This window comes from Myotis daubentonii, chromosome 6 (genome assembly GCF_963259705.1).
Source record: "Myotis daubentonii chromosome 6, mMyoDau2.1, whole genome shotgun sequence".
Classification (NCBI taxonomy): Eukaryota; Metazoa; Chordata; class Mammalia; order Chiroptera; family Vespertilionidae; genus Myotis; species Myotis daubentonii.
Window position 1 is genome coordinate 82,197,827 of NC_081845.1, and position 26,997 is coordinate 82,224,823.

The 26,997-nt window shown below is 37.1% G+C and overlaps 1 protein-coding gene across 3 annotated transcripts in view; it reads right to left on the reverse strand.

Annotated features, from left to right (window-relative positions):
- Nucleotides 1-26,997, reverse strand: part of CD2AP (CD2 associated protein) — a 116,955-nt gene that overhangs the window by 44,479 nt on the left and 45,479 nt on the right. For all 3 annotated transcript variants that reach the window (XM_059701489.1, XM_059701488.1, XM_059701490.1), the window contains 3 exons: nucleotides 15,676-15,776; nucleotides 12,656-12,776; nucleotides 6,916-7,103 (listed from right to left, as the gene is read on the reverse strand). In XM_059701489.1, coding sequence (XP_059557472.1) covers nucleotides 6,916-7,103; nucleotides 12,656-12,776; nucleotides 15,676-15,776 — 410 coding nt within the window. The remainder of the gene's footprint in view (nucleotides 1-6,915; nucleotides 7,104-12,655; nucleotides 12,777-15,675; nucleotides 15,777-26,997) is intronic.

A 26,997-nucleotide genomic window follows, 5' to 3' on the forward strand; every position in this document is an offset into this window, starting at 1 on the left:
GCTTTAGTTAAAAATCTGAACACACTGCTAACTTACCCACTGACTTTAAAGAGAGGAAAGGGAAGGGAGGCAGAGAGAGAAACATCTATGTGAGACAAAAACATCAATAGGTTTGCCTTGCCCTAAGCTGGTTTTGCTCAGTGGGTAGAGCATCAGCCTGTGGACTGAAGGGTCCAGGTTCAAGTCCGGTCAAGGGCACATGTCTGGGTTGTGGGCTTGATCACCACTAGGGGATGAGCAGGAGGCAGCCAATCAATGACTCTCTCTCATCATTGATGTTTCTATCTCTCCCTCTCCCTTCCTCTCTGAAATCAATAAAGATATATTTTTGAAAATGTAAAAAAAAAAAAAAAAGGTGTTTGCCTCCCATACATGCCCTGACCAGGGATCAAACCAACAATCTAGGTATGTGCCCTGAATAAAAATCAAACCCACCTGGCCAAGGCTGTTCTGTTTAAATTTTAAAACACTTTAATTCCTCCTAATTCTAACCACCATATCTTCCAATCTGGTTTCATCTACAAACATAGCAAATGTGCTCCCTACTTTATCAATTCCTAGGTCAGTGATCAAAGCAAGCCTCGCAAGCCCATCATGTAGGGTGACCCTGAGACTACTATCATAATCACAACTCTGGAATAGTGGACATTATAAATGGCAATCAAAAAATCACTAGTGTCGGAGTCAATACGCAGGCACAGATATCTACCAAATATCACCCATTTATGCTCTTAAGATGAATGTGTGTCACTGTGTGAATTCTACCCCAAATGTAAAAACAAAACAAAACAAAATGGTGGCGTGGAAATCACAAACTGCAGGACAACATGAGCCGTGTGACAAAAAAGTCAAAGGGAATGTGTAGTTTCTGTTTGCCTGCGTGTAGGGAGTGTTTGAAGGCAATGCCTTCACAGTGGCCATAGTGGCAGTAGAGTTTATGTTGGTGGAGTGGAAACAGTCACTGGGACAGAGAAGCCCACCTTGTCAGGCCCAGGCCAGGCCTTTCAGCTCCCAGGTGTTCCCCACGTGGAAAGACCCTTCCACCACTCAGGTGTGGCCTAGGAATGGATCATTGTGATTTGATCCTTAGCCCTGCCCATGCAGCAATTCCTGGACAGTTGGTGGGATTGTCCCTGGGCACTGGACATTTTTGGCAGGCAGATCAGGTCAGTCCTCTGACCCACAGCAATGGCCTCCTGGTTTGGTGGCCTTGGCTCTGGCTAAGGCCATTCTCTGGGGCAAGTGGGCAGCACTGCAGCTCCTTTCAGAGACATATCTCTAACTTCACAAAAGAGGTGCTGATGAAATAATTTTTTAAAAAAAGAGGAAGAGCCTGGCCGGCATGGCTCAGTTGGTTGAATGTTAACCTATGAACCAGGAGGTCATGGTTCAATTCCCAGTCAGGGCACATGCCCAGGTTGCGGGCTAGATCCCCAGTGTGGGGCGTGCAGGAGGCAGCCAATAAATGATTCTCTCTTATCATTGATGTTTCCATCTCTCTCTTCCTCTCTGAATAAAAATATATTTTTAAATAAGAGAGGAAGAAACACTTGACTCTAAGAAGAAGGAGGTGGAAGCCACTCAGGCAATTTCAAAAGCAGAGAATGAGAAACCTGAAACTCTCTGTGGTGACCTAGAACAGAAGTATGAAACGTCAGAGCTTCAAATAAAGCAACAAAAATGCTCCTTTCTGACATCAACTACAACAAAAAGACTTGGAAATCAAACTTCTGGAAGGAAGACAGATTGTGCTAAAGAACAAGGTGCAGAAACTGCAGTCAGACAATCAGTGAGAAATTTTGGAGTTTGCCTTGTACCATCATCCTTGCATCACCTTCAGTGGTGATGACATCAACCTTCATGCTTCAGCTTGCAATGGAGATGACATGGACTTTCCTAACCTGATTTCATCACAAGGAAATAAACTGTCAAATACAACTGTAATACTTGAGGCTGAAGTTAGCCATTCGAGGTGTTTTGTTCAGATTTCCACAGCCAACAGCTGTGATCACCATGAATTCTACAAATTCCAATAAACCATCAAGAAACTTAAACAGAAGCAAAACAAATATATTGATAAACATCAATTTGAAATGGCAATGCTACAGAATGTTCACAATAAGTAAGGGGTAGGTATCTACACTAATAAAAGAGAAAGATGCAAATTGACTGTACCTTCACAACATCCACAAGCCAATCAGGAGTGCATATGCAAATTAACCCAACAAAGATGCCAGGTTAATTTGCATACACAGGTACCAAGCAGCTGGGTAGGGCAGGACACTTGCATCATAGCCATGGCGACTATGCAGGCATTCAGCACCGCCCCAGCCGCTCGGGGCCTCTGAGCAGCATGGGAAGGCGGAAAGGTGGCTCTGGGTCTGAAGGAAGGCAGAAAGGAGGCTCGGGGCTGGAGCAAAGGTGCAAAGGTGGCTCCAGCTGGAGAGCCAGGGGAAGGAAGGCCCATTCTTGCACGAATCTTCGTGCATCGGGCCTCTAGTCATAAATAAATGAATATGAAGAAAAAATTGAATAACTTGAAAATCTGTTACAGCAGGGAATCTGAGAAAGTGACCTAAATATCACGAAATCTAAAATTCATGATATGCAAAAAGTCTATTCAAATTCTACAAACAGAAAAAACAACCAAAAAAAACAGTTCACGAAAAGACCATAGGATTTTAAATCAGAATTAAATTCCTCAAGAAAAAATTACCATCTGTACAAAATGAGAGATGTTTCAAAAAGAGAACAAGATGAAAAGAATGAGGAAAAGGAAAACAGCTAAAGAATGTGAACTGAAGCCTGATGTTACAAAGCAAAATAGTGTGACAAGAAAGAAAAAAGTTCTTCCCCAAACTACATTCATGGAAGAATCACTGAGTGCAACAAGCACTGTCTGCTGCTGAAAATAAAATAATGAGATGGAGTAGCTTAAACCAAGGTAACAATCTCATTGAAAACAACCAACTTTTGGAGAAGGAACCAGCATTAATTCAGCTCAGTATAAGGCAGCTCTGCTGTTTTAGGTCAGTTGAGCTTATTTTACCACAGCCCTCCACCGGGTCAATGACCACAGAATGCACTCTCTCTGAAGGCAATGAAATCTGATGAACTCAGTGAGTCTTCTAAATTGTTCTCAGAAGGGCTACAAGGGCTGAGAAATCAATGCAGGGAAAAGGAGCAACAATTAGAACCCTCCAGAAAGAGAGAAAGATCACCAGAGATTGATTCAATTGCTGCCACCTCTGAACCAGAAAGAAAACAACGTGAACAAACTGATTCAGAAATTAATCAGCTAAAGGAGAAACAAGATGTTTTACAAAATCTATTAAGGAAAAAAGAGCTCTTATTCAAAGCAAAATGTGATGAATTTCTTTCTTCAAGTGAAAATTTCACTAATTAAGTGAGTGAAAATAAACTTCTGAGGTAGATGGTAACCAACCTAAAGGAGGAGACTACTGAATTTTGAAGTCAACATATGGATAATCTAACAGGGAAATGAAACAATAGTAGAAACTTCACAGGAAAAGCAAACAGAAAATCAAGCACTACAAAAGACAAATGTGTGGCTTTCTATGGTGAAAAAAGAAAAAGAATTGAAATATGCTGCAATGACGAAAAAGACTCTTGTTTTAGAGTAATTACTGAAAAAAAAGAACAGGACAGGACCAATTAAATCAGCTCTTAAAGGCAGTCACATCACTCCAGGAAGAGAAAGTTATGTTTCATCAGGAGGGAAATGAAGTCCTGTTTGCACTGAAACAGAAACAAATGGAAACCTGTGCCTTATGGGAAGGAGGTTCAGTATATATGTGACAAAGAATTACACTTAAAGCAGGAGCTGGAGAGATCCCTTAACCATGCTTTAGGATCACAAGATTTCCCTTTGCCAGAAGCCTGGGCTACAGAAGATGGAGCAGCTAATCTGAGAAGGAAAGTCACAGTGTTGTAGGAAAAGCCAGATTCACCTTCTAATGCAAGCCATCGAGTCAGTCAATAGGTAGAGTCATTGCAGGAACAATGGAATGTTGTCACCAAGGAGAAGGATGAAAGTGCATTACAGCTTTCTGTCTCAGGAACAAGAAAAGCAGTGTGCTCACACATTAGCTAACATAAAGCTGGTACTAGCTGAATTGATACAGAAGGCAGACAGTCTAGATCAGTGGTTCTCAACCTGTGGGTCGCGACCCCTTTGGGCGTCAAACGACCCTTTCAGAGGGGTCGCCTAAGACCAATGGAAAACACATATATAATAACATATTGTTTTTGTGATTAATCACTATGCTTTAATTCTGTTCAATTTGTAACAATGAAAATACATCCTGCATATCAGATATTTACATGACGATTCATAACAGTAGCAAAATTACAGTGATGAAGTAACAATGAAAATAATTTTATGGTTGGGGGTCACCAGAACATGAGGAACTGTATTAAAGGGTTGCGGCATTAGGAAGGTTGAGAACCACTGGTCTAGATGGAAAAGTGGGGGTGTTGGGTGGGGGGGGGGGGTATCTAGATAAAATGAATGCTGGCTTGTATCAGAACAAGGACAAATTAAAGAATTTAACAAAACGAGGTCCAACGGGAAGTACTGGATAACATAAAAAAGAAATTAATTAACTTACTAAGTAGCACAGAAGGAAAGTCGACAGAGTCCAAATGAGAAATCTCTTTGCAGTGGTTCTCAACCTTCTGGCCCTTTATTTTTATTTATTTATTTGTTTATTTTTTAAAAAATATATTTTATTGATTTTTTACAGAGAGGAAGGGAGAGAGACAGAGAGTCAGAAACATCGATGAGAGAGAAACACCTATCAGCTGCCTCCTGCACATCTCCTACTGGGGATGTGCCCGCAACCCAGGTACATGCCCTTGACCGGAATCGAACCTGGTACCTTTCAGTCCGCAGGCTGACGCTCTATCCAATGAGCCAAACCAGTTTCGGCTTTTTGGCCCTTTAAATACAGTTCCTCATGTTGTGACCCAACCATAAAATTATTTTTGTTGCTACTTCATAACTGTAATGTTGCTACTGTTATGAATCGTAATGTAAATATCTGATATACAGGATGGTCTTAGGCGACCCCTGCCAAAGAGGTCATGACCCACAGGTTGAGAACTGCTGCTTTAGAGGATATTTTCAAACATCTAAACATGAACATCATGAAATGTTACAAATGATGGGAAGCACCCTGCATATCAAAAGCAAGGAAATGGAACAGTTGTTCAACAAAGAGCAAGGCAGTGTTACTAGGTGGGTGACCAAGTGGCTTAGATCAAAAAGTGTCCCCCACATAGCTCTGAGACCAATACAGCAGTTGTGCAAAGGGTTCTTTTTCAGAACTTTTTGTTAAATATCTAGAAGCAAAATTTCATTCAGCTTTTCCAGCAGCAAAACACTCCACTTCGTAATATGAAGCCTTGAGATTCAACAGGAAAGACAAAATAAGCTAAAAATGTGCCACTAAGTCTTCAACCTTCCCGAGGATCCATACCCAAAAAACAGGTGTGAATCCCTGTTCCACAGCTGTGTCTTATTAATCCACCTGAACCTGCAACTGGTGGTCCTGGGCATCATCTTCTAAATGCCATTGCTAATGTTTTGCACACATATTCACCTTTATTACTCCCACCTGACAAGAGCATTCAAGTTGTCCTGAAAGACCTTCCAAAGCAAAATAGATGATTCTCAAACCAGAGATAAAATGGCACTTTGAAACAGTGGCCTTTAGGAAAAAGGCACATATTTGTTTTTGCAGTTTTACTTAGTTTAATAAAAATATTCTTAATAATTAAAAAATGTTGGTGACGACATTAATCAAATGAAGTGTTTCAATATAGTCCTAAACTGTAGAGCTGAAAAGAGACCCCATATCATCTATTCTAATGGCTCTCCAATGCAGATATTGCCTCTCCAACATTCCTAGCTGTTATAGCTACAGCACCACTCCAAAATCCACAAGAATTCCAATCTTTATCTTGAAAACCAAGAATCAATTAGGCCCCCAAATCTTAAGGCTAGAAATCTTATAGCTAGGAGAAGATAAGATACAAAATACAAGTTTTCTTTCCCGAACCCAAATCACAATTACATGAGAAAATATGTAGCAAGCTAAGAAAGAAAGAAAAAAAGTTGAAACTAAACATGTTAGGAGAAAACTTAAATATATATTTCACCAACCAAAACAGTCCTAAAGTGAAATACAGCTAAACAAGGCAAGTAAATACTGAAATATTTTAAACTTTTAAGAGTTAAATAAAGACATACAAAGGAGAACTAAAAAGGAAATAATGCCGTAAACATCACAGGAGAGCCTCCTATCTGAAACAAGTACTTCATCTGAAGCTCCCAGATATTAATTAACACCAGGAACAACAGCTTTGAAATAAATGCCCTTCAGATTGTAGCTATTTCCCCCCCAAAATAAAAACTCACAAGATTTAGTTTTAAATCTCTTATTAGAGCTTAGAATGTATGGTACATTCACTTTGACCTATGTTACAATGCCAGAGAAAAGTTAAGCAGTGCCTAATACACTTCATATCTCATTTTTAAACCATTTAAAAATGGTCCATTTGAGACCTACTTCAAATTAAATATGTAATTTTAGTTTTAAAAGGAAAAAAAAGACTTGCCTTTTCTATTTTTAAACTGTGACAACTAAAACTCTAAGGCTTCCACTAAGGAGAGTTTGTGTTAAATTTTGCCACAAAACATTCTAATTTTATAAAAATCAAATGTAAACATTAATCACTGTAAATTTGAAAAGAGTTTTCTCAGTCTTCTTAACCAATGATCAGCGATCTCAAAAAAGAACATTTAAGAGTTGCAAAGTGATTTTTACATTTTAAAAAATGCTTAATGAGAGAAATGGTGATATTAATCTAAGTAAAGTTTATCGATATTACCTTTTCTGATTTTTTCTCTTCTGTTTCACTACTGGATGCTCTTGTCCTAAGTTTCACAGAGCCTTCTTTAAAAATATCTCCAAATCCAATCCCTCGAATTTTCTTTGGCTGTGTCACTGATCCGGGTGCAGTTTCATTCCCATTCCCCTGAGAGGGGAAAGATAGGGCAGGCCCAGTCCAAACAGATTCTGAAAGAATAATTCGTTTTTGAAGAATGACATGAAAATCTTGATACTCCTCCCGCCTTCCATAGTGTTTACATTTTATGCCTCCTAATAAAAAATGTCAAATAAAAATAATAAATTAAATGACTGAGCACTAACATATTCAAAAGAATAAGATATACTTTATCCTGATGTTTTTCTGGATGTTATGTGAAACAATAACAATTTAGGTATTTTCTTTTTTAAAAATATATTTTATTGATTTTTTACAGAGAGGAAGGGAGAGGGACAGAGAGTTAGAAACATCGATGAGAGAGAAACATCGATCAGCTGCCTCCTGCACACTCCCCACTGGGGATGTGCCCGCAACCAAGGTATATGCCCTTGACCAGGATTGAACCTAGGACCCTTGAATCCGCAGGCCGATGCTCTATCCACTGAGCCAAACCAGTTAGGGCAATTTAGATATTTTCAATTAGTAAAATGCTAATTAAGAAATCCAAAAAATCATAATATACAAAATCCTTAACAAGAGCATGTCAAATTTACAGCTTCTGTGCCCAGCCAGTGTGGCTCAGTAGTTGAGCATTAACCCAGTGGTTCTCAACCTTCCTAATGCCGCGACCCTTTTTAATACAGTTCCTCATGTTGTGGTGACCCCCAACCATAAAATTATTTTCGTTGCTACTTCATAACTGTAATTTTGTTACTGTTATGAATCGCCATGTAAATATCTGATATGTAGGATGTATTTTCATTGTTATAAATTGAACATAATTAAAGCATAGTGACTAATCACAAAAACAATATGTGATTATATATGTGTTTTCCGATGGTCTTAGGTGACCCCTGTGAAAGGGTCGTTCAACCCCCAAAGGGGTCGCGACCCACAGGTTGAGAACCACTGCATTAACCCATGAACCAGGAGGTCAAGGTTCGATTGCCAGGCAGGGCACATGTCAAAGTTACGGACTCAATCCCCAGGGTGGGGTATGCAAGAGGCAGTCAATTGATGATTCTCTCTCACTGTTAATGTTTCTATCTCTCCCTCTCCTTTCCTCTCTGAAATCAACAAAAATATGTATTTTTTAAAATTTACAGCTTTGGGCAAAGATATGAAATGTAAGACTAAAGCATTAAAAGAGATGAAGTTAATCATTTTTAAAAGTGGTAGTTTCCAAATACAAAAACTGGTAATATTAAAAAAATTTTATCTTAAAAAGTCAACAGTTCAAGATCTGTCCTTTTAACTCATGGATAAAGTAACATAAGTTGATGAAATTTTACATTATAATGGTAAAAAAAATATTAAAGAAAGTCTAATGTTATATGAGTAAAAAAGTTGTTTCTACATTCTTGCTCAGTAGCAAAGGGTCTTATTCAGAGGCCTCAATGAGTCCATGACCAGCCCCAAGGAAAACTGGATTTTTTTCAGTTCATTTTTCTGGGCAAAAAAAGCACAGCTCATAACAAATTCTCACAGGCCTTATAATCTAAGAAATTAAGTTCTAGAGTAAATCATCAAAGAAAATTTAAGAATAATTTTCCTAAAAATCCGTGATTATCAGCTCATTGATATTTAACAGTAAGAAAGCAGTGAGTAATAATTAAAATGGTAGTACCATTTATTCCAGGCTTATTCTGTACCAGGCACTTTCTAAGCACTATACATGAATTGTAGCTACTTTGTATAACTACCCATAGGCTTAACATTAGCATTATTACTCCTCATTTTGAAAATAAGTAAACTAGGCAAAGAGATGTTAAGAACTTTCCCAAGGCCACGGTAACAAAGGCAACATTTGAATGTAATCTAGATGACCCCAAAACCATTTTAAACATTTTAGTGTAATGATTCAACAACAAAGCTTCTTGAGCCAAAAACCTGGTAGCCACTGGCTCTTCCTTCTCAATCATTCACAGTTCCCATCGTCACATGGTGCAGTTCTTTGTATCACCTATTTAGCTCCTATTTTACCCATGCTTCTTCATTCCTATGATCACTCCTCTAGTTTAAACTGATACTATTTCTACCTTAATTATCAAAACATTCTCAGCTAATCTCCGTATCTACTTTTTACTCTTCTCCAAACTACTTTCAACAATGCAACCAAACCAATCTATCTAAAAACAATCTAATCATTTCACTCTTGGTGCCTGGATTTAGCATTTTTGCATTGCTTTCTTAAACCTGACCCAATAATTTCTCCAGCCTCAACATTCACCACATCCAAGTATATACTCTACAATCTCTCTGAATTGAATCTCTTTCAGGATCTTGAAAATACTATGCTCTTTATCTTCTGTCACAAACTTGCCTAGGAATCTCCTACCTATTTTGGGATCTCAATCTGTAACTTCCTCTAAGGCGCAGTCCCTCATACCCTGCTAAGTTTGGTTTCTCTAACATACATCTATAGCACCCTAAAGTTTCCTGTCACAAACATTTCTCATGTGGAATTATAATGACTTGTTTAAGTCTTTTCTTTCTCAAAGGACCAAAAGCTTCAAATATGGAGAAGAATCATACCTATGTTGCTCACTACTGTATTCTCAGAACCTTGCATAATATGCTCACCAATAAGCACTCAATATATTAAACAAATATATGAATTTTGAATTAAATTTATATTAGGAATTTTCCTTCACTGGCATTGACTTTCAAATGCCACTGATATCACTGCTCATAACTTGCATAGGAATAAAAGTATATGAGAAGACAATTTTACAGGCATGATTTTTTAAAATTAAAAGACAACAGGCAAACAAAAGGGATAAAATAATGAGAATCATCTAATATCCATACCCCCACATGTTAAATAGCATAGTGAATTTAAAAGATCAGAACAGAATTCCAATTGTGACTTTTACCACTTCATGGATAAATAATCTCAGAGTTACAATTTCTTCACCTTTAAAACAGGAGTGAACTAATCTCCTCCAAAGTTATGAGACTTTAACATGACAAAATGTTTGAAAAGTTCTCTGTAAACCACAAAAACTATCCATTCATTCATTCATTGAGCATCAATGTTCCAATGTTCTAGAAACTGGATATGCAGCAATGAACAAAACAAAATGTATATTTAACACAAGGGTACACAGTCAATAAGAAAATTAATAAGGACCAATAACAAATATGTCAAAGATCAAAGAATAAAAGGAAATTAGAGTGGAGGATGGGAGCTTTTGGCTGTTTTATCCAGAGCTATTAGGAAAGGCTAACTGAAAAGGTGACTTCTGAGCAGACTATTGAAATCAGACCAAAAGCCATAGGGAGATCTCGAAAAACATTCCCAAAGATATACAGCAAGTACAAAGGCTGTGAGACTAAAATGTTCCTGATTTCTTAAAACGCATACCTACTAGAAGTGAGCACTTGAACATTCAGAAGGAAAGTAATGGCAAATAACAGGCTGTTACAATTATACAGCAAAATAAAACTTACACCAGGGTAGCAGCAGTGGAGGCAGTAAAAGAAAACAGATTCTGCACATTTATTTAGTAGGTGACAAATAGAGTGTAAGATTAAAAAGAAGAGTAAAAGGTGAATCCAAGTCTTTGGTCTAAGTAAGAGAGAGATGGAGTTGTCATTAACTTGGATAAAAAGACTGTATAGAGCAGATTTGGGTGCCAAGAAAAGGACAGAAGATCAGTTTTGACCATCTTAAATTTAAGATACTTATTAGACATAAATGGAGATTTTGCAGAACAGAACAAATTATGAATTTACCACACTCCTATAAAAATGTAATAGTGGCTCTTATAACTTTTATTCTATGGTCCTTCAATAAAAACTGAGGGCATAAAAATAAGTTATCCATGAAGGATCAGGAAATATTGTCTAGCTTTTGTCTAGAATCAGAATTATCTTCTTAACAGTAATAGCTAGAGTTTAACTGGTGAAACCAAGAACATTATCCCATTTATTTCAGTTTATTGATTAAAAGAAAAGAACAGAAGAGTTCTACTAAATGAAAAAAGTGTAAGGAAAAACTATGTAAAACAATCAAATTGTGGTGGATATGGCATTATAATACTATAGGGAAAAAATAACATTTCATAATATACAGTCAACTATAATTCCTATAACAGCTACTAGAAATACACACTACTACCTAAAAAGACTGTTAAAATACCAATTATAAACAGAGGCTATTACACTTTGTTAGGACACAGGAAGCGTGAAGATCAATTCTTTAATGTGTAAGATCAAACTCTTAAATTAAAACTTAAAGGATTATATACTTTTATCACTAAAGTTCTAAAATCTTTATAGCACACTCACTTCCTGGCATTCAAATCAATATTCAAATACTCTCTGCAAAACCTAGAGTTTAAAAAAAAAGGAATTACAGTGCACTTAAACCGCTGTCTTACCACCCCATAATCACAAAGCTCCACATTTAGAACGCTTGTTATTGTAAATGGGTTAAACAAGCAAGGAAGTGTATTTTTAACAGATATAACTGCAAGGTTACTAAAATTCAAATAAGGCTAAACAATGTGAGAAAAATGCCCAAAATACTCACAATTATAAAAATAATAATCTATATCCAAATTTAAATTTGATTTCTTTTGCTAGTGGTCCCACTTGGACTTTAAATTTTGTACATATTTTAAGGGCTCAATTTATATAGCATTATAAAAATCATTTCAAGATAAGTTTTAATTAATACCAAATTCTAATGTTAAGAACAAATATCAGAGGATCTAATACCTATAAAACATAAGAAATAACAATATGGAGCAAAAGTAAATCAGGGGACAGTCTGCAATAGAGTAAGTGTACCATTAAATTTAAGCCAAATGTTTTCAGGACTTGTTTGTTCTCTAATGGTTACTATACATCCTTAAAACGTAAGTTTTGACTTCAGAACTGGTACCAATCATTCTCAAATAAGTGTAACGTAAAATACTAAGTCTATTTGTTATGAGTCCTCTATTTATTCCTATCTCAATGATTTTCTATCTTTCAATGGAATCAGTATCTGCACTGAAGACTGACTTCAGCATCTTTGACTTGAGGAATTTCTAAAATTGTGGACAGGCTATTTGCAAAATCAGATCAAAGCTGTACGTAAAGCCTGGCCAGTGTCGCTCAGTGGTTGAGCATCCACCAATGAACCAGGAGGTCATGGTTTGATTCATCCATCAGGGCACATGCTTGAGTTACAGGCTCGATCCCCAAAGGGGGGTGTATCATTGATGTTTCTATCTTTCTCTCCCTCTCCCTTCCTCTCTGAAATCAATAAAAATATGTATTTAAAAAAACTGTATATAAGCATATCTTAAGTGGGAAGAAATAAGATAAGTATTATCACTTCACAATCAGAGTACAGTACTACAGGTTTACTTCAAGCTAAAGCAGACATCAGAGGAAAAACATTGTTATTTTGCCTACTTAGTTCATTTTGAGACCCTGTCATAAGTTATTGTTGGTGGGTTTTTTTCTTAAAGTAGATAAACCAAAGCTCACAGTTCAAAAGTAAAAAAAAGAGATTCAAAAAAATATAAAATAAACACTAATTGATATATAAGTTTATTTAAATCTATTAAAAATTTTTTGAGTTTACCTGAATCCTCCTGGGCTTCATGAGTTTCACCATCATCTGTTATCTCTATTTCTTTCACAAAATTTGAGGGAAACAGCCCCGACTTATTGTTCAGGGTTCCACTCCACCAGCCTTCTTCTACCTGAAAGAGTTCACAACTCAAAAATTAAAAAAAAATTTCTCCTAAATGAGAATCTTCCCCCTATGGAAAAATTTAAGCTACAGAAGTGCATGAGCACAAAGTTAGTAATGCAAAATAATTCCTTTAAACCTGTAAGAAAATACAATGGGAAAATATATTCGACGTAGATTAAATCTAAATAGACTGGATTAACCACATCAACAGCACTGTGCAACATTTGCTATGAGAACTTGTAATCTATAAAAGTATCAGATAACCAAGAATAATGTATTAATAGCAAAAAAATAGTTTTCTTCTGGAATGTTACTCTTTTAAAGACTACTGAGCCTTGGTTTGTAATTATGACATAATATTTCAGTATTTGTAAATTTTTGTTTTGGAAAAAGTTTGATGAATATTAGAATATACCCTCCTAATAGACACATGAAATTCCTCAGCCTTTTACTTGAATAGCAAGTCTTAACCTAAGTATGAAAAAGAAACATTTACTTTTAAAAGTCAAGATTTCAGGCTCTACTAAACACTGCCTCCACCACAACCAGAAATATCCTCAGAAACCAAACTCTTTAGAAAAATCTATATTCACTAACAAGGATACTAAATTTTCATGAAGTTACTTAATAGTATTTTTTTTTCAGGTTAATTTTTAATGTCATGTATAGAAACACATTAAAGGGAATATCACTAGTAAAAAGTCGATCCCTTATTAGGTTTTGAAACAAGCTGTTTGGTTAAAGTGAACCATTTCTTTACTATAATTAGATATTTTAAAAAGACTAGAAAAAAATACCAATAATAAAGGCACTTGATTCTGTTGATGAATAATTTTGAGTAGCCGACCTTTTTACCTAGTTGTAGGAGTGGGTGCTCAAAGATTAACTTGAGATCCCTGCTCGAAGGTATCCATACACCCGAAAGGAGGGACAGTTGGCTTGGTGCATTGTAACTACAAGGTACTAAGAGGCACATAAGGAGGAGAAAAAGCTCAGAAGTAAACCAAAATCGAAAACCTGAGCATTTTCAGGGGGACTCAATTGTGAAAGTAGACCAAACTGAACAGGCACAACAAAGAGGTAAACATCAAAAAATTTATTATCTACACCTGGAATCCCAAATTGGCAGCAACTGGGTACTTAGGTAACTAACCCTATAATAATATCTATTAATTAAGGAATTCTTAAGAGGTAGGTAGTATGGTGGTAAAGAACACTGATTCAAAAGCAGACTGTGTGGATTCAGATTCCAGCTCCTCTGCATGCCAGGCATATGAACTTGGGCAAAGATGTCTGAAACAAAATCTATCCCATATGCTCACCTACAAAATAAACTTAACACACTCCTCCCACCAAGAAGTGGTGGCCTTTGTCCCTAACCCCTTCAATCTTGCTTGTATCCAACAGAATGTGGTGAAAGTTAGATTATAAAAGGTTATGTTTGCTGAAATGCTTACACTTTAAGAACTCTAAACTGCCATGTAATAAGTCCAACTATCATGAGCCCTCCCTCGACTACAGTAAAAAAGGCAATCCTGATGAAGAAGCTATATAAAGGCTCTCCACAGTCAGTCCTAACCTTCAAGTATTCTAAGCACCAGACATGCGAGTGAAAAGGCCTTCCCATGATTCCACAAGCGATCAATCTTGAATCTTTCCAGTGGAGGCCCCAAGACATCAAAGAACAGACACAAGTCATCCTTACTGTGCCCTATCTGAATTCCAGACCCACACACCCATGAACCTGTCTTTACCACAACAGTAAATGGAACAGCCAATCACTTATCTTCTATGACTCAATCTCTTCATATGTAAAACTGGGATAAAAATTCCTATCTCTAGGTTGTTTAAAAATTTAAAGGAAATAATACATGTAAAACATTTTTTCAGGCATAATATAGGCTCAATAAACATTATCATCATTGCCAACTAGTAGAAATAAAACAGAATTGCCCTTTGTATAAACACATTGAACTTAACATAAACCTAAGTGATAAACTACATTACATGTTAGGACACAATATCAATCCCTGTGGCACTATATGATATCAAAACATATACACTGAAAATGAGAATTTCAACTGCCAAGTAAAACTTTAATATTCCTTTAATGGTAAAAGCAGAGATGTGAAATTATTACTTTTGTTGTTGTCATTAATCCCCCCTGAGGATATTTTTCCATTGATTTTTAGACAGAGTGGAAGGGAGGGAGAAGAGACAGAGTGAGAAACATCAATGTAAGACACATCAACTGGTTGCCTCCCACACATGCCCCTGACCAGGGCCAGGGATAGAGCCTGCAACAGAGGTATGTGCCTTTGACCGGAATCCAACCTGGGACCCTTCAGTCTGAGGGCCGAGGCTCTATCCACTGAGCCAAGCTGGCTAGGGCTAAAATATTTTTAAATATCATTCGAAAACATTAAAATGAGGGAACATATTTTGGGGCAATATTTCAATGTGATAATTCAAACCATGCAAAGCTTTATAAAGATTCTTTTTAAAGTATTCCTTTACTACGTAAAAGGTAAAATTTCTTCTATTTTACTGCTTTGTACCTAAAGTGAATCCAGAATCAAAGGAAAGGTTTATTTATATTCTTAACCACTTAGATTACATTAATTTTTAGTTTAACAAGGTTTTGTCTTCTTAAAGTCAACAAATACAGTACACAAATATTAGATATAGCAAGGATGAGTGAAATTTTATTTCTACATATAAGACAATGAGATATTAAGTCATTAAAGATTAATTTTAAAGTCTGTATCTTAAAATTTTTATTAAAAAAGAAAACCAATAAACTTGCAAAAAATTGTAACAAAAAATTAATATCCTTACAAAGCATTTTTCTGATATCCAGAGCATTAATTCTAACTGCTGCTTGATCTCTAACACGTTTTCCTTACCTCATCATTAATATCAATAATATCTCCCACTTTCAACTCCAGTTCATCATCATTTTGTGGAATGTACTCAAACAGAACCTTACATTGCCGCTTCCTGATCTCTAAAAAAAGTAACATTAAAAAAGTCAGGTTAAGAAAGATCATTAAAATAAGCAATAGCACCTTTATTTACATACTTTACATACTATGTTTGTTGTCAGAGTATTTATATACAAAAACAGAACATGTAAGCATTCTAAGCAACTAACCACAATCAGTTCTTGTTGGCTTTCCAACTTGCCCCCACGTTACAATCTATTCAGCCCCAAATAAATTCAAACCAACTACAAAAAACGTATAAGGATCACAGCAATGAAATCATTTATGCAATTGATCCCACCGATTACACAAAAGTAAAATGTCAACTGCCACTTTTGAGACTAAAAATATAGAATATAAAAGACACTGTTGGCACAAAAAATGTATCACATACAAGTCCTCCACGCCAGTGATTTCCAGACTACATCCTGATCAAAGCCTAGGAATACTTAAAATGAACTAATTTAAGAGTATCTGTTTCAAGAGATAAAACGCACAAGTCTACAATGTACTTTATCTTCTTTAATAGCCCTGTTTTCTGACAGATAAAAATCAAACTCATATAGGAAATGATAAAAATAGTTTTATTTTTAGCCTGGCTGGTGTTGCTCAGTGTTGGAGCATTGACCTATGAACCAAGAGGTCACTGGTTAATTCTGGTAGGGCACATGCAGGCTCGATCCCTGGTAGCGGGCATGCAGGAGGCAGCCAATCAATGATGTTTCTCTCTCATCAATGCTTTTATCTCTCCTTCTCACGTTCTCTCTCTAAAAATCACTAAAAACATATATTTTTAAAATTTTTTTGCGTTAGCTTTTCAAACAAGGTTCATTTATTCAGATAAGTTATGATCACTTATAACCATCCAGGTTTGTGGTTCTTGACTTCTTTGAAACTCTTAATAATTGGGAACTCAGAATCACTCCCATCTTTAAAAGTGAACCATTAAAGCAGCTATGGGTAGATGACCAAGTATGGTTAATTAAAGGATTGCTTCTTGCTACTCAAAGAAATCAAGAGGAGGCTAAGACTTGGAAGAGTAGTAATGGAAGAATTCAGAGAAATCATGAAAAACAAGTCGTAGTGAGGATGTGGAGAAAAGGGAACCCCAGTACACCACTGGTGGAAATGCAGACTGGTACAGCCACTATGGAATACAATATGGAGTTTCCTCAAAAATTTAAAAATGAGACAGGCATTTGACCCAGTGGTCCTACTTCTAGGAATATCTCCTAAGAAATCTGAAACACCAATCAGAAAGAATACATGCACCCCTATGTTCATAGCAGAGTAATTTGCAACAAGACCTGGAAACAGCCCGAGTGTCCATCAGCAGATGAGTGGATTAAAAAAGCTGTGGTACATTTACACCATGGAATACTATGCTGGAGGCAAAAATGACAAAGCTGAAGCTGTACTACCCTGGGCACATCATGAGAAGGCAGTTACTTCGGCTGTCACATTCTATATATCCATGAATTTATCAACACAAAAAATAAATCCAATTGGACCATCAAAACAACAGAAGAACATCATAACCAACATTGTGAAGAGGTGCAAAACAGACATTACAATCAGGTAGATAGAAGAATCTATAATCTCCAAATAAGAAGCAGTTACAACAACTGCTGGCGAGGAAGCAGAGGAAAAGGAACCCACCCTCTTGCACTGCTGGTGGGAATGCAGAGTGGTGCAGCCACTGTGCAAAACAGTATGGTGTTTCCTCAGAAAATTAAAAATGAAACTTCCATTTTGACCCAGTAATCCCACTTCTAGGAATATATCCCAAGAAAACAGAAACACCAATCAGAAAGGATATATGCACCCCTATATTCATAGCAGCACAATTTACAATAGCTAATTTTTGGAAACAACCTAAATGCCCATCAGCAGATGAGTGGATTAGAAAACTGTGGTACATCTACACAATGGAATACAGACAGTCCTCGGGTTAGTACGTCATTTTGTGGTTATGTTGCCATCTCCTACTTATTTATTTAAAAAAAAATTTCCATCATTTCGACGTATGTACATATGTGCTTTATGTAAAGGTCAGGAATTGTTATCTTTCTTTTAAATTTTTTTTACTGTTTCACTTCATTACTGTTGTGTATGTGCTCCATGTGAGTGACGTAGGTGCTTATATAGGTGGGTTCCGACTTACAGTGAAAATCGCGTTACGTCACGCTGTAGGAACAGATCTCCAACGTAACCCGAGGACCTACTGTACTATGCTACTGTAAAAAAGAAGGAATTCTTACCATTTGCAACAGCATGGATGGAGCTGAAAAGCATTATGCTAAGCAAAATAAGCCAGTCAGAGAGAGATAAATACCCCATGACCTCATTAATTTGTGGAATATAATGAACAACATAAACTGATGAACAAAAATAGAACCAGCATCACAGAAGCCTTGAACAGACTGTCCAACACATGAGGGAAGGTGGGGGATGAGGAAGTAAGAAAACAACCAAAGGACTTGTATGCATGCATATGAGCATAACCAATGGACACAGACAGTAGAGGGGAGAGAGCATGTGCTGGGGGTTGGGGACGACCAGGGAGAGGTCAATAGGGGAAAAAGGAGACTTATGTAATACTTTAAACCAGCGGTTCTCAACCTGTGGGTCGCAACCCCTTTGGGGGTCGAACGACCCTTTCACAGGGGTCGCCTAAAACCATCGGAAAACACATATATAATTACATACTGTTTTGTGATTAATCACTATGCTTTAATTATGTTCAATTTGTAACAATGAAATTGGGGGTCACCACAACATGAGGAACTGTATTAAAGGGTCGCAGCGTTAGGAAGGTTGAGAACCACTGCTTTAAACAATAAAGAATATTTTTTAAAAAGAAACAGTTACATTTCAATAATAGTTTATCCCTTCCTAAAGGAATAACACTAGTTCTTTTTATGACAATACATTTTTAGCCCTGGCTGGTTTGATCAATGGCTAGAGCGTCAGCCTGGGGACTTAAGGTTCATGGGTTTGATTCCAGTCAAGAGCACATTACATAGCTTGGTTGCAGGATTGATCCCTGGCCCATATGGGAGGCAACCAATTGATGTGTCTCTCTCACACTGATGTTTCTCTGTCTCTCCCCCTCCCTTCCACTCTTTCTAAAAAATAAGGAAAAAATATCATCAGGTGAGGATAACAACAAAAATCATTTTTAAACTGACCTTACTTTTATAACGAGCCTAGAGTTTACAGTAAAATTCTGCAACGAGAGATGTCTGAGATTTGACTGCCTATGGTTTCTTCTAGATTTTTATGGTTTCACAACTTACATTTAAGTCTTTTTGAGTTTATTCTTGTGTATGGTGTAAGTTGGTGGTCTAGTTTCATTTTTATGCATGTACCTGTACAATTTTCCCAGCACCATTTATTGATGAGACTGTCTTTACTCCATTGTATGCTCTTGCCTCCTTTGTCAAATATTAATTGAGCATAATGACTTGGATTGATTTCTAGGTTCTGTTCTGTTCCACTGATGTATATGACTGTTCTTGTGCTAATAGCAGGCTGTTTAGAATACAGTGGCTTTGTAGGATAACTTAAGTGGTATTGTGATCCCTCCAACTTGGTGGTTCTTAAGATCACTGTGGCTATTCAGAGACTTTTGATTCCACATAAATGTTTGGAGTATTTGTTCTAGATCTGTGAAATATGCTATTGGTATTTTAAGAGGGATTGCACTGAATCTATAGATTGCTTTGGGCAGTATGGACATTTTAGTGGTGTTTATTCTACCAATCCATGAACACCGTATAATCTTCCACTTATTTATATCTCCCTATATCTTTTTCAAACATCCTGTGTTAATTTCATAGATCCACAGAATGTCAGAGCTGAAGTAACTGCCTCCTCATGATGTGCCCAAAATAGTACAGCGTCAGTTTTGTCATTTTTGACCCCAGCTATGTTTCAGGCTTAATTTGCTCTAGGACCCACATGTTCATCTTTCTGGTGGTTCCGGGTACCATACAACTCCCCTGCAATATCATATTTCAAAAGAATTGATTTAATTTTCTATCCGCCTTTTTCACTGTCCAACTTCCATATTTGTAGATAGTAATTTGGGAATATGAGAATGTGGGTGATCTTAGCCTTGGTGGCTAATGACACATCATTTGTTGATGGTAGCCATTCTGACACATGTAAGGTGATACTTTGTTGTTGTTTTAATTTGCATCTCTGATGATTAGTAACTTAGAGCATTTTTTAAAAATGTTTCTTGGTCATCTATCTGTGTCTATTTAGGTCATTTGCCCATTTTTTAATTCAACTGTTTGACCCTTCAGTACTCAGGCTGACACTCTATCCATGAGCCAAACAAGCTAGGACTCCCTTTTCATTTTGTTGATGGTTTCTTTTGTAGTGCAGAAACTTTTCATTTTGGATGTAGTACAATTTATTTCCTCTTAGTTTCCCTTGCCCTAGGACAGTGATGGCAAACCTTTTGAGCTTGGCGTGTCAGCATTTTGAAAATCCCTAACTTAACTCTGGTGCTGTGTCACATATAGAAATTTTTTGATATTTGCAACCATAGTAAAACAAAGACTTATATATATATTTTTTATATTTTATTGATTTTCCACAAAGAAGGGAGAGGGATAGAGTTAGAAACATCGATGAGAGAGATCGATCAGCTGCCTCCTGCACGCCCCCCAGTGGGGATGTGCCCGCAACCAAGGTACATGCCCTTGACCGGAATCGAACCTGGGACCCTTCAGTCCGCAGGCCGACGCTCTATCTGCTAAGCCAAACCAGTTCGGCAAGACTTATATTTTTGATATTTATTTTATATATTTAAATGTCATTTAACAAAGAAAAATCAACCAAAAAAATGAGTTCACGTGTCACCTCTGACACATGTGTCATAGGTTCGCCGTCACTGCCTTAGGAGATGTATTGGCAAACATAGTGCTGCAAGAGATTTCTGAAATTTTCCTGCCTATGGTTCCTTCTAGGATTTTTATGATTTCACGACGAACATTTAACTCTTTTCTCCATTTTGAGCTTATTGTTGTGTATGGTGTAAGTTGGTGGTCTAGTTTCTTTCTTTCCTTTTTTTCTTTCTCTTTCTTTCTTTCTTTCTTTTTTTTTTTTTTTTTGCATGTAGCTGTCCAATTTTCCCAGCACCATTTATTTAAGAGATTATCTTTACTTCATTGTGTGCTCTCGTTTCCTTTGTCAAATACTAATTGAGCATAATAGCTAGGGTCAATTTCTGGGTTCTCTGTTCTGCTCCACTAATCTATATGCTTTTTCTTGGGCCAATACCAGGATTTTTTGATTACAGTGGTTTTGTAGTATTACTTGTTATCTGGTATTGTGATTCCCTCCAACTTTGCTCTTCTTTCTCAAAATTTCAGAGTCTACTGGGGGTCTTTTTCAGTTTCAGATAAATTTTTGGAATATTTGTTCTTGATCTGTGAAATATGCTGTTGGTATTAATCAGAATTGCATTGAATCTATAGATTGCTTTGAGTAGTATGGACATTTTAATCATGTTAATTCTACCAATCCAAGAACACAGTAATTTGTCCATTAGTTTGTATCTTCCTCTATCCCTTTTCCAACATCCTGTAATTTTCCAAATAGAGGTATTTTACCCACTTGGTTAAGTTTATTCCTAAAAATCTTTTTGTTATTGTTGTTGCAATGGTAAATTGGACTTTTTTGTTTTGTTTTGTTTTAGTTTTTATTCTGAGAGTATATTATTAGTGTATAAAAATGCCATCAATTTCTGGGGGGGATATTTTGTATCCTGCAACATTGCTAAATTCATTTATTAAATATAGTTTTTTGGTGGAATCTTTAGGGTTTTTATGTCATCTGTGAATAATGACAGTTTTACTTCCTGCTTTTCCATTTAGATACTTTTTACATTTTCTTGTCTGATCACTGTGGCCAGGACCTTCCAGGACCCTGTTGAATAAGCGTGGTGAAAGCAGACATTCTTGTCTTGTTCCTGCTCTTAGGAGAAATTTTAGTTTTTGCCTTTTGAGTATGATGTTGGCTGTAAGTTTGCCATATATGGCTTTCATTATACTGAGGTATGATCCCTCTATTCCCACTTTGCTGAGAGCTTTTATCAAAAATGGGTGTTGGATTTTGTTGAATGCTTTTTCTGCATCTATTGATATGATCATGTGATTTGTCTTTCAAGTTGTTTATGTGATGTATCACATTTATTGATTTGCAAATATTGTACCAGCTTGCATCTGTAGAATAAATCCCACTGGGTCATGGTGTATGATCTTTTCAATATTTGCTGGATCCAATTTGCTAACATTTTGTTCAAGATTTTAGCATCTACCGGTATATTTATCAGGGATATTGGCCTATAATTCTTTCTTTGTAGTGTCTTTATCTGGTTTTGGAATTAGGATAATGTGGCCTCATAAAAGGAGCTTCCTTCACTTGGATTTTTTAGAATAATTTGAGGAGAACAGGTATTAGTTCTTTGAATGTTTGGTAAAATTCCCCTATGAAGCCATCCGGACCAGGGGTTTCTTTTGCTACAAGTTTTTTGTTGTTGTTGTTGTTGTTTTTTATTACTGCTTCACTTTCATCACTTATTATTGGCCTATTCAGGCTTTCTGCTTCTTCCTGATTCAGTTTTGGAAGATTTTATTTTTCTTGGAATTTGTCCATTTCGCCCATGTTGTCCAATTTGTTGGTATATAGTTGTACATAGGATTTTCTTACAATTTCTGTGATGTCAGTTGTTACTTCACCTCTTTTATTTGATTTATTTGGGCTCCCTCTTTGTTTCTTGATGAGTATGGCTAAAGGTTCATCAATTTTGTTTATCTTTTGAAAGAACCAGCTCTTCGTTTCATTGATCTTTTGTATTGTTCTTGTTTAGTCTCAGTGTTATTTATTTCCACTCTGGTGTTACTATTTCCTTCCTTCTACTCACCTCTGTGCTTTTCTTATTCTCTTTCTAATTCTTTAAGTTGTAGGGTTAAATAGTTTATTAATTTTTCTTGTTTTTTGAGGTAGGCCTGTAGTGCTATGAACTTGCCTCTCGGGACTGCTTTTACTGTGTGTCATAGATTTTGGGTTGTGTCTTCATTTTCATTTGTTTCTAGGAACTTTCTGATTTCTTTCTTGATCTCATTGGTAACCCATTCATTGTTTAATAACATGCTATTTAGCCTCCATTTATTTGAATGTTTTTGACTGTTTTTACTGTAGTTGATTTCTAATTTTATGCTACTGTGATCTGAGAAGATGCCTGATATAATTTCAATTCTTCTAAACTTCTAGAGACTTTTTTTGGGTCCTAACATGTGGTCTATCTTTGAAAATGTCCCTTGAGCACTTGAGAAGAATGCTTATTCTGCAGATTTGGGATGAAATGTTCTCTAAATGTCAATTACATCCATCTGATTTAGTATGTCATTTAAAGTCACTGTTTCCTTATTGATGCTTTGTCTGGAAGATCTATCCAGTGAAGTCAGTGGGGTGATAAAAGTCCCCTACTATGACTGTATTGCTGTGAATCTCTCCCACAAAGTCCTCCAGAAGTTTATTTTTAATATATTTAGATGTTCTTACATTGGGTGCATATATGTACCAGGGTTATATTCCCTTGGATCAATCCCTTTACTATTATATAGTGACCATTATTGTCTCTTATGATGCCCTTCATTTTGAAGTAGTCTGTTTTGTCAGATACGAGTATTACTACTCCAGCTTTTTTTTGGTTTCCATTTGCATGGCACAATTTTTTCCATCCTTTCACTCTCATTCTATGTGGGTCTTTTGTTCTGTTGTTCTGAGATGAGTCTCTTGTAGACAGCATATAATTGGGTCATGTTTTTGTATCCAGTCAACTACTCTATGTCTTTTGATTGGAGCATTTAATACATTTACATGTAAGATTATTATTGACTAGAGGCCCAGTGCACAAATTCATGCACAATGAAAGGAAACTAATTAGAAGAAATATTTTAATATCATTATTCGTCCTCTCTCTATAATAGAAGTGGCAACCAAATTAACAATCGAGAATGACAGATTGAAACACACACATGCAATTGGCGTGAATGAAAGCTTTATATGTATTGTGCATGCGCAAGTCAACTTAGCTTTATATATATATATATATATAGAATAAACTTGCTAAATTAGACTTGCTTTCTGATATAGCTAAACTTTTTCCAGCCCAGTGAAGCACCCCAACTTCTCTTTTAGGTAATTGTCAGCAACATGGCAGTAAATATCAACACAAAGCAGATTATTATTGTAGATTACACAGGGAAAATAAAGGGTAAAATATTTAACTGCAGCAGTGTTTGACTATATTCTGTGCAGTGAGAAAACCTGAAGTCATTTTCAAAGTCCACTATTTCTTACTTCTTTTCAGTCAGGTCAAGTTTCTAAACTTTCTAAATCTCCATTTTCCAGCTAACGAAAAGAAAATAGGATTCCACCGAGTCTCCTATCTACTTACTCTAGGACTTCTGTGAGAATCAAATGAGATGAGGCACAGGAAAACACTTCACAGACATTTGGTTGAAGTGTGAAATGTTTGCACCTGGCTATAAAGCAAGTCATGTTCCTGGGCTGAAGAAACTGCAAGGAGGCTAGCTGTCACTAGGGAGAGGAAGCCGGGCATTGCTATGTGACGTCATTACCCGGCGCCCACAGCCACCGTTTCCGGGCTGGCCTGGGCTGTGGGCCGCATTTTGTGCCATGGGGTCTTGGCAGTGTCGGCTGCAATTTGGTGGCGTGTCGCTCCGGCGTGGTGGTGGGGGCTGTGTCCCGCTTGGGGGAAGTTGAGTGTTGCTTTGTGGGTGCCAGGTCCACGGTCGGGTGTCATAGCAACTGGTCAGACGGTCGGACACTTAGCATATTAGTCTGTTATATATATAGATAGTACTTATTTATTGCCATTTTAATTCTTTATGCCTATGTTTCTCTCTATATATATATTTCTTATTATTACAGCAGTCCCTTTAGCATTTCTTGCAATACTGGTTTGAACTCTTATAGCCTTTTTTTTTGGTCTGGGAAGCTCTTTGTTTCACTTTCTATTTTGACTGATAGCCTTGTTGAATATAATAACCTTGGTTTCAGATCCTTCCTTTTTATCACCTTGAATACTTCATGCCATTCCCTCTGGCCTGTAGAGTTTCTGATGAGAAATCAGCTGACAGCCTTATGAGAGTTCCTTTGTAGGTAACAAATTGCTTTTCTCTTGCTACCTTTAAGATTCGCTTTTTGTCTTTAATTTTTGGCATTTTTAATTATGATATGTCAGGGCATGGGCCTGTTTGGGTTTTTCTTGCTTGGGACTCTCTGTGCCTCCTGAACTAGTATGACTTTTCCCTTCACCAGGTTAGGGAAGTTTTCTGCCATTTTTTCTTTAAACAAGTTCTCTACTCCTTGCTCACTTTCTTCTCCTTCTGGTACTCCTATAATGTTATGTTTTATGTTGTCTCACAGCTCCCTTAAGCTGTCCTCCTGTTTTTAAATTGTTTTTTCTTTTTTGGTTCTCTGGCTCAGTGACTTTTTTTCTACCCTCTCTTCTAATTTGTTGATCTGAACCTCAGCTTCCTCTAATCTGCTGTTTATTCCTTCCCATATATTCTTTATTTCTGTTATGTCATTCTTTATTTCCAACTGGTCATTTTTCATAATTTCTATACCTTTTCTCATGCTGTTAAGCATCCTTATCATCATTGCTCTAGACCAGTGATGGTGAACCTTTTGAGCTCGGTGTGTCAGCATTTTGAAAAATCCTAACTTAACTCTGGTGCTGTGTCACATACAGAAGAAATTTTTTGATATTTGCAACCACAGTAAAACAAAGACTTATATTTTTGATATTTACTTTATGTATTTAAATGCCATTTAACAAAGAAAAATCAATCAAAAAAATGAGTTCACGTGTCACATCTGATACGCGTGTCATAGGTTTGCCATCACTGCTCTAGACTCTCTATTTGATAAATTGCTTATCCCTATTTCATTAGCTCTTCTTCTGGAGATTTCTCTTTTTTCATTTGGGGTTTTTTTGTCTCCCCATTTTGGCTAATGTTTGGGTTTATTTCTATGTATTAGGTACATCTGCTACAACTACCGTATTTTTGAAGGATCTCTGGTGCAGGACAACATCAGATGCTGCTTGTGACTAGCCCAGAGTACCCTGTTTGGAGGTATCAGCAATCCACAGCTTCTGTCTCCCTCTGTTGGAGCTGGGTGCCTTTGGAAAGGACCAAGATGTAGACTAAGATCTGCTTTTCCTAGAAGATCAGGCAAAGACTCAAAGCATTCAGAGATCCACCTCTGCCTGCAATCTGACTGTTATTCTCAGCCTTTTCATGAGCCTCTGGCTATAGACCACAGCATGGCATACACTCTACAGGGTGGGATAAAAGGTTTTCCAACAGGGTAGGGCAACTGCTTCCCCACCAGGCAAAAGCTGCCTGGATGGTAAAGGTCTGCCTGAGAGAGATTTCCTCTACAGTATGGGGGAATGACTCAGCACAGGAATGTAGGTGGCTGGCTTCTGAGTTCTATTCCCAGAGCCACCAACCCTAAATTCTCCTTACACAGCTCTAGTCCACTCTACCATCCCTCTTCAAGAGCCCAAGGTGAGTGGCTGCACACAAAATTTTGTACTTTGGCCCTTTAAGTGGGTGCCCGCAATTCTAGCCATCTCTCCCTGGCAGATAGAAACCCCACTGCTTTTCACAGCCAGATGTTATGTGGGCACATTTCTCAGTTCCGGTGTTCTGGGCCCAGCTTGGGGTTTAGACCCCAGGGTTCTCAATGGGGGACCCCCCCCACCCCCCTGCAGTTGAGATATCCCACTGAAACTTCAGCTGCTGTCTATTGAAGCCCGGCCAGCCCTCAAACTCCCCTGTCCTTCCTACCAGTCTTTATGTGGTCTCCACTTTCCATCTTTGGTTATAAGGGTTCTTCCCAGCTAAGCTTCAACTGGTAATTAAGGATGGTTTTTCTATATTTTAGTTTTAATTCCATTTTGGTCCTGGGGGGTGGGAGGGGATGTCATTGTAGCTTCCACTTAATCTGCTGCCATCTTGGAATTCCCACTGGCAGATTCTTGTATGTACCATGACCAGGGATCAAACCAGCAATCTTGGCATATTGGGACGACACTATAAGCAACTGAGCTAACCAGCCAGGGCTCTCTTTTTTAAATTGAATTTATTGGGGTGACACTGGTTAGTGAAATTAGATAGGTTTCAG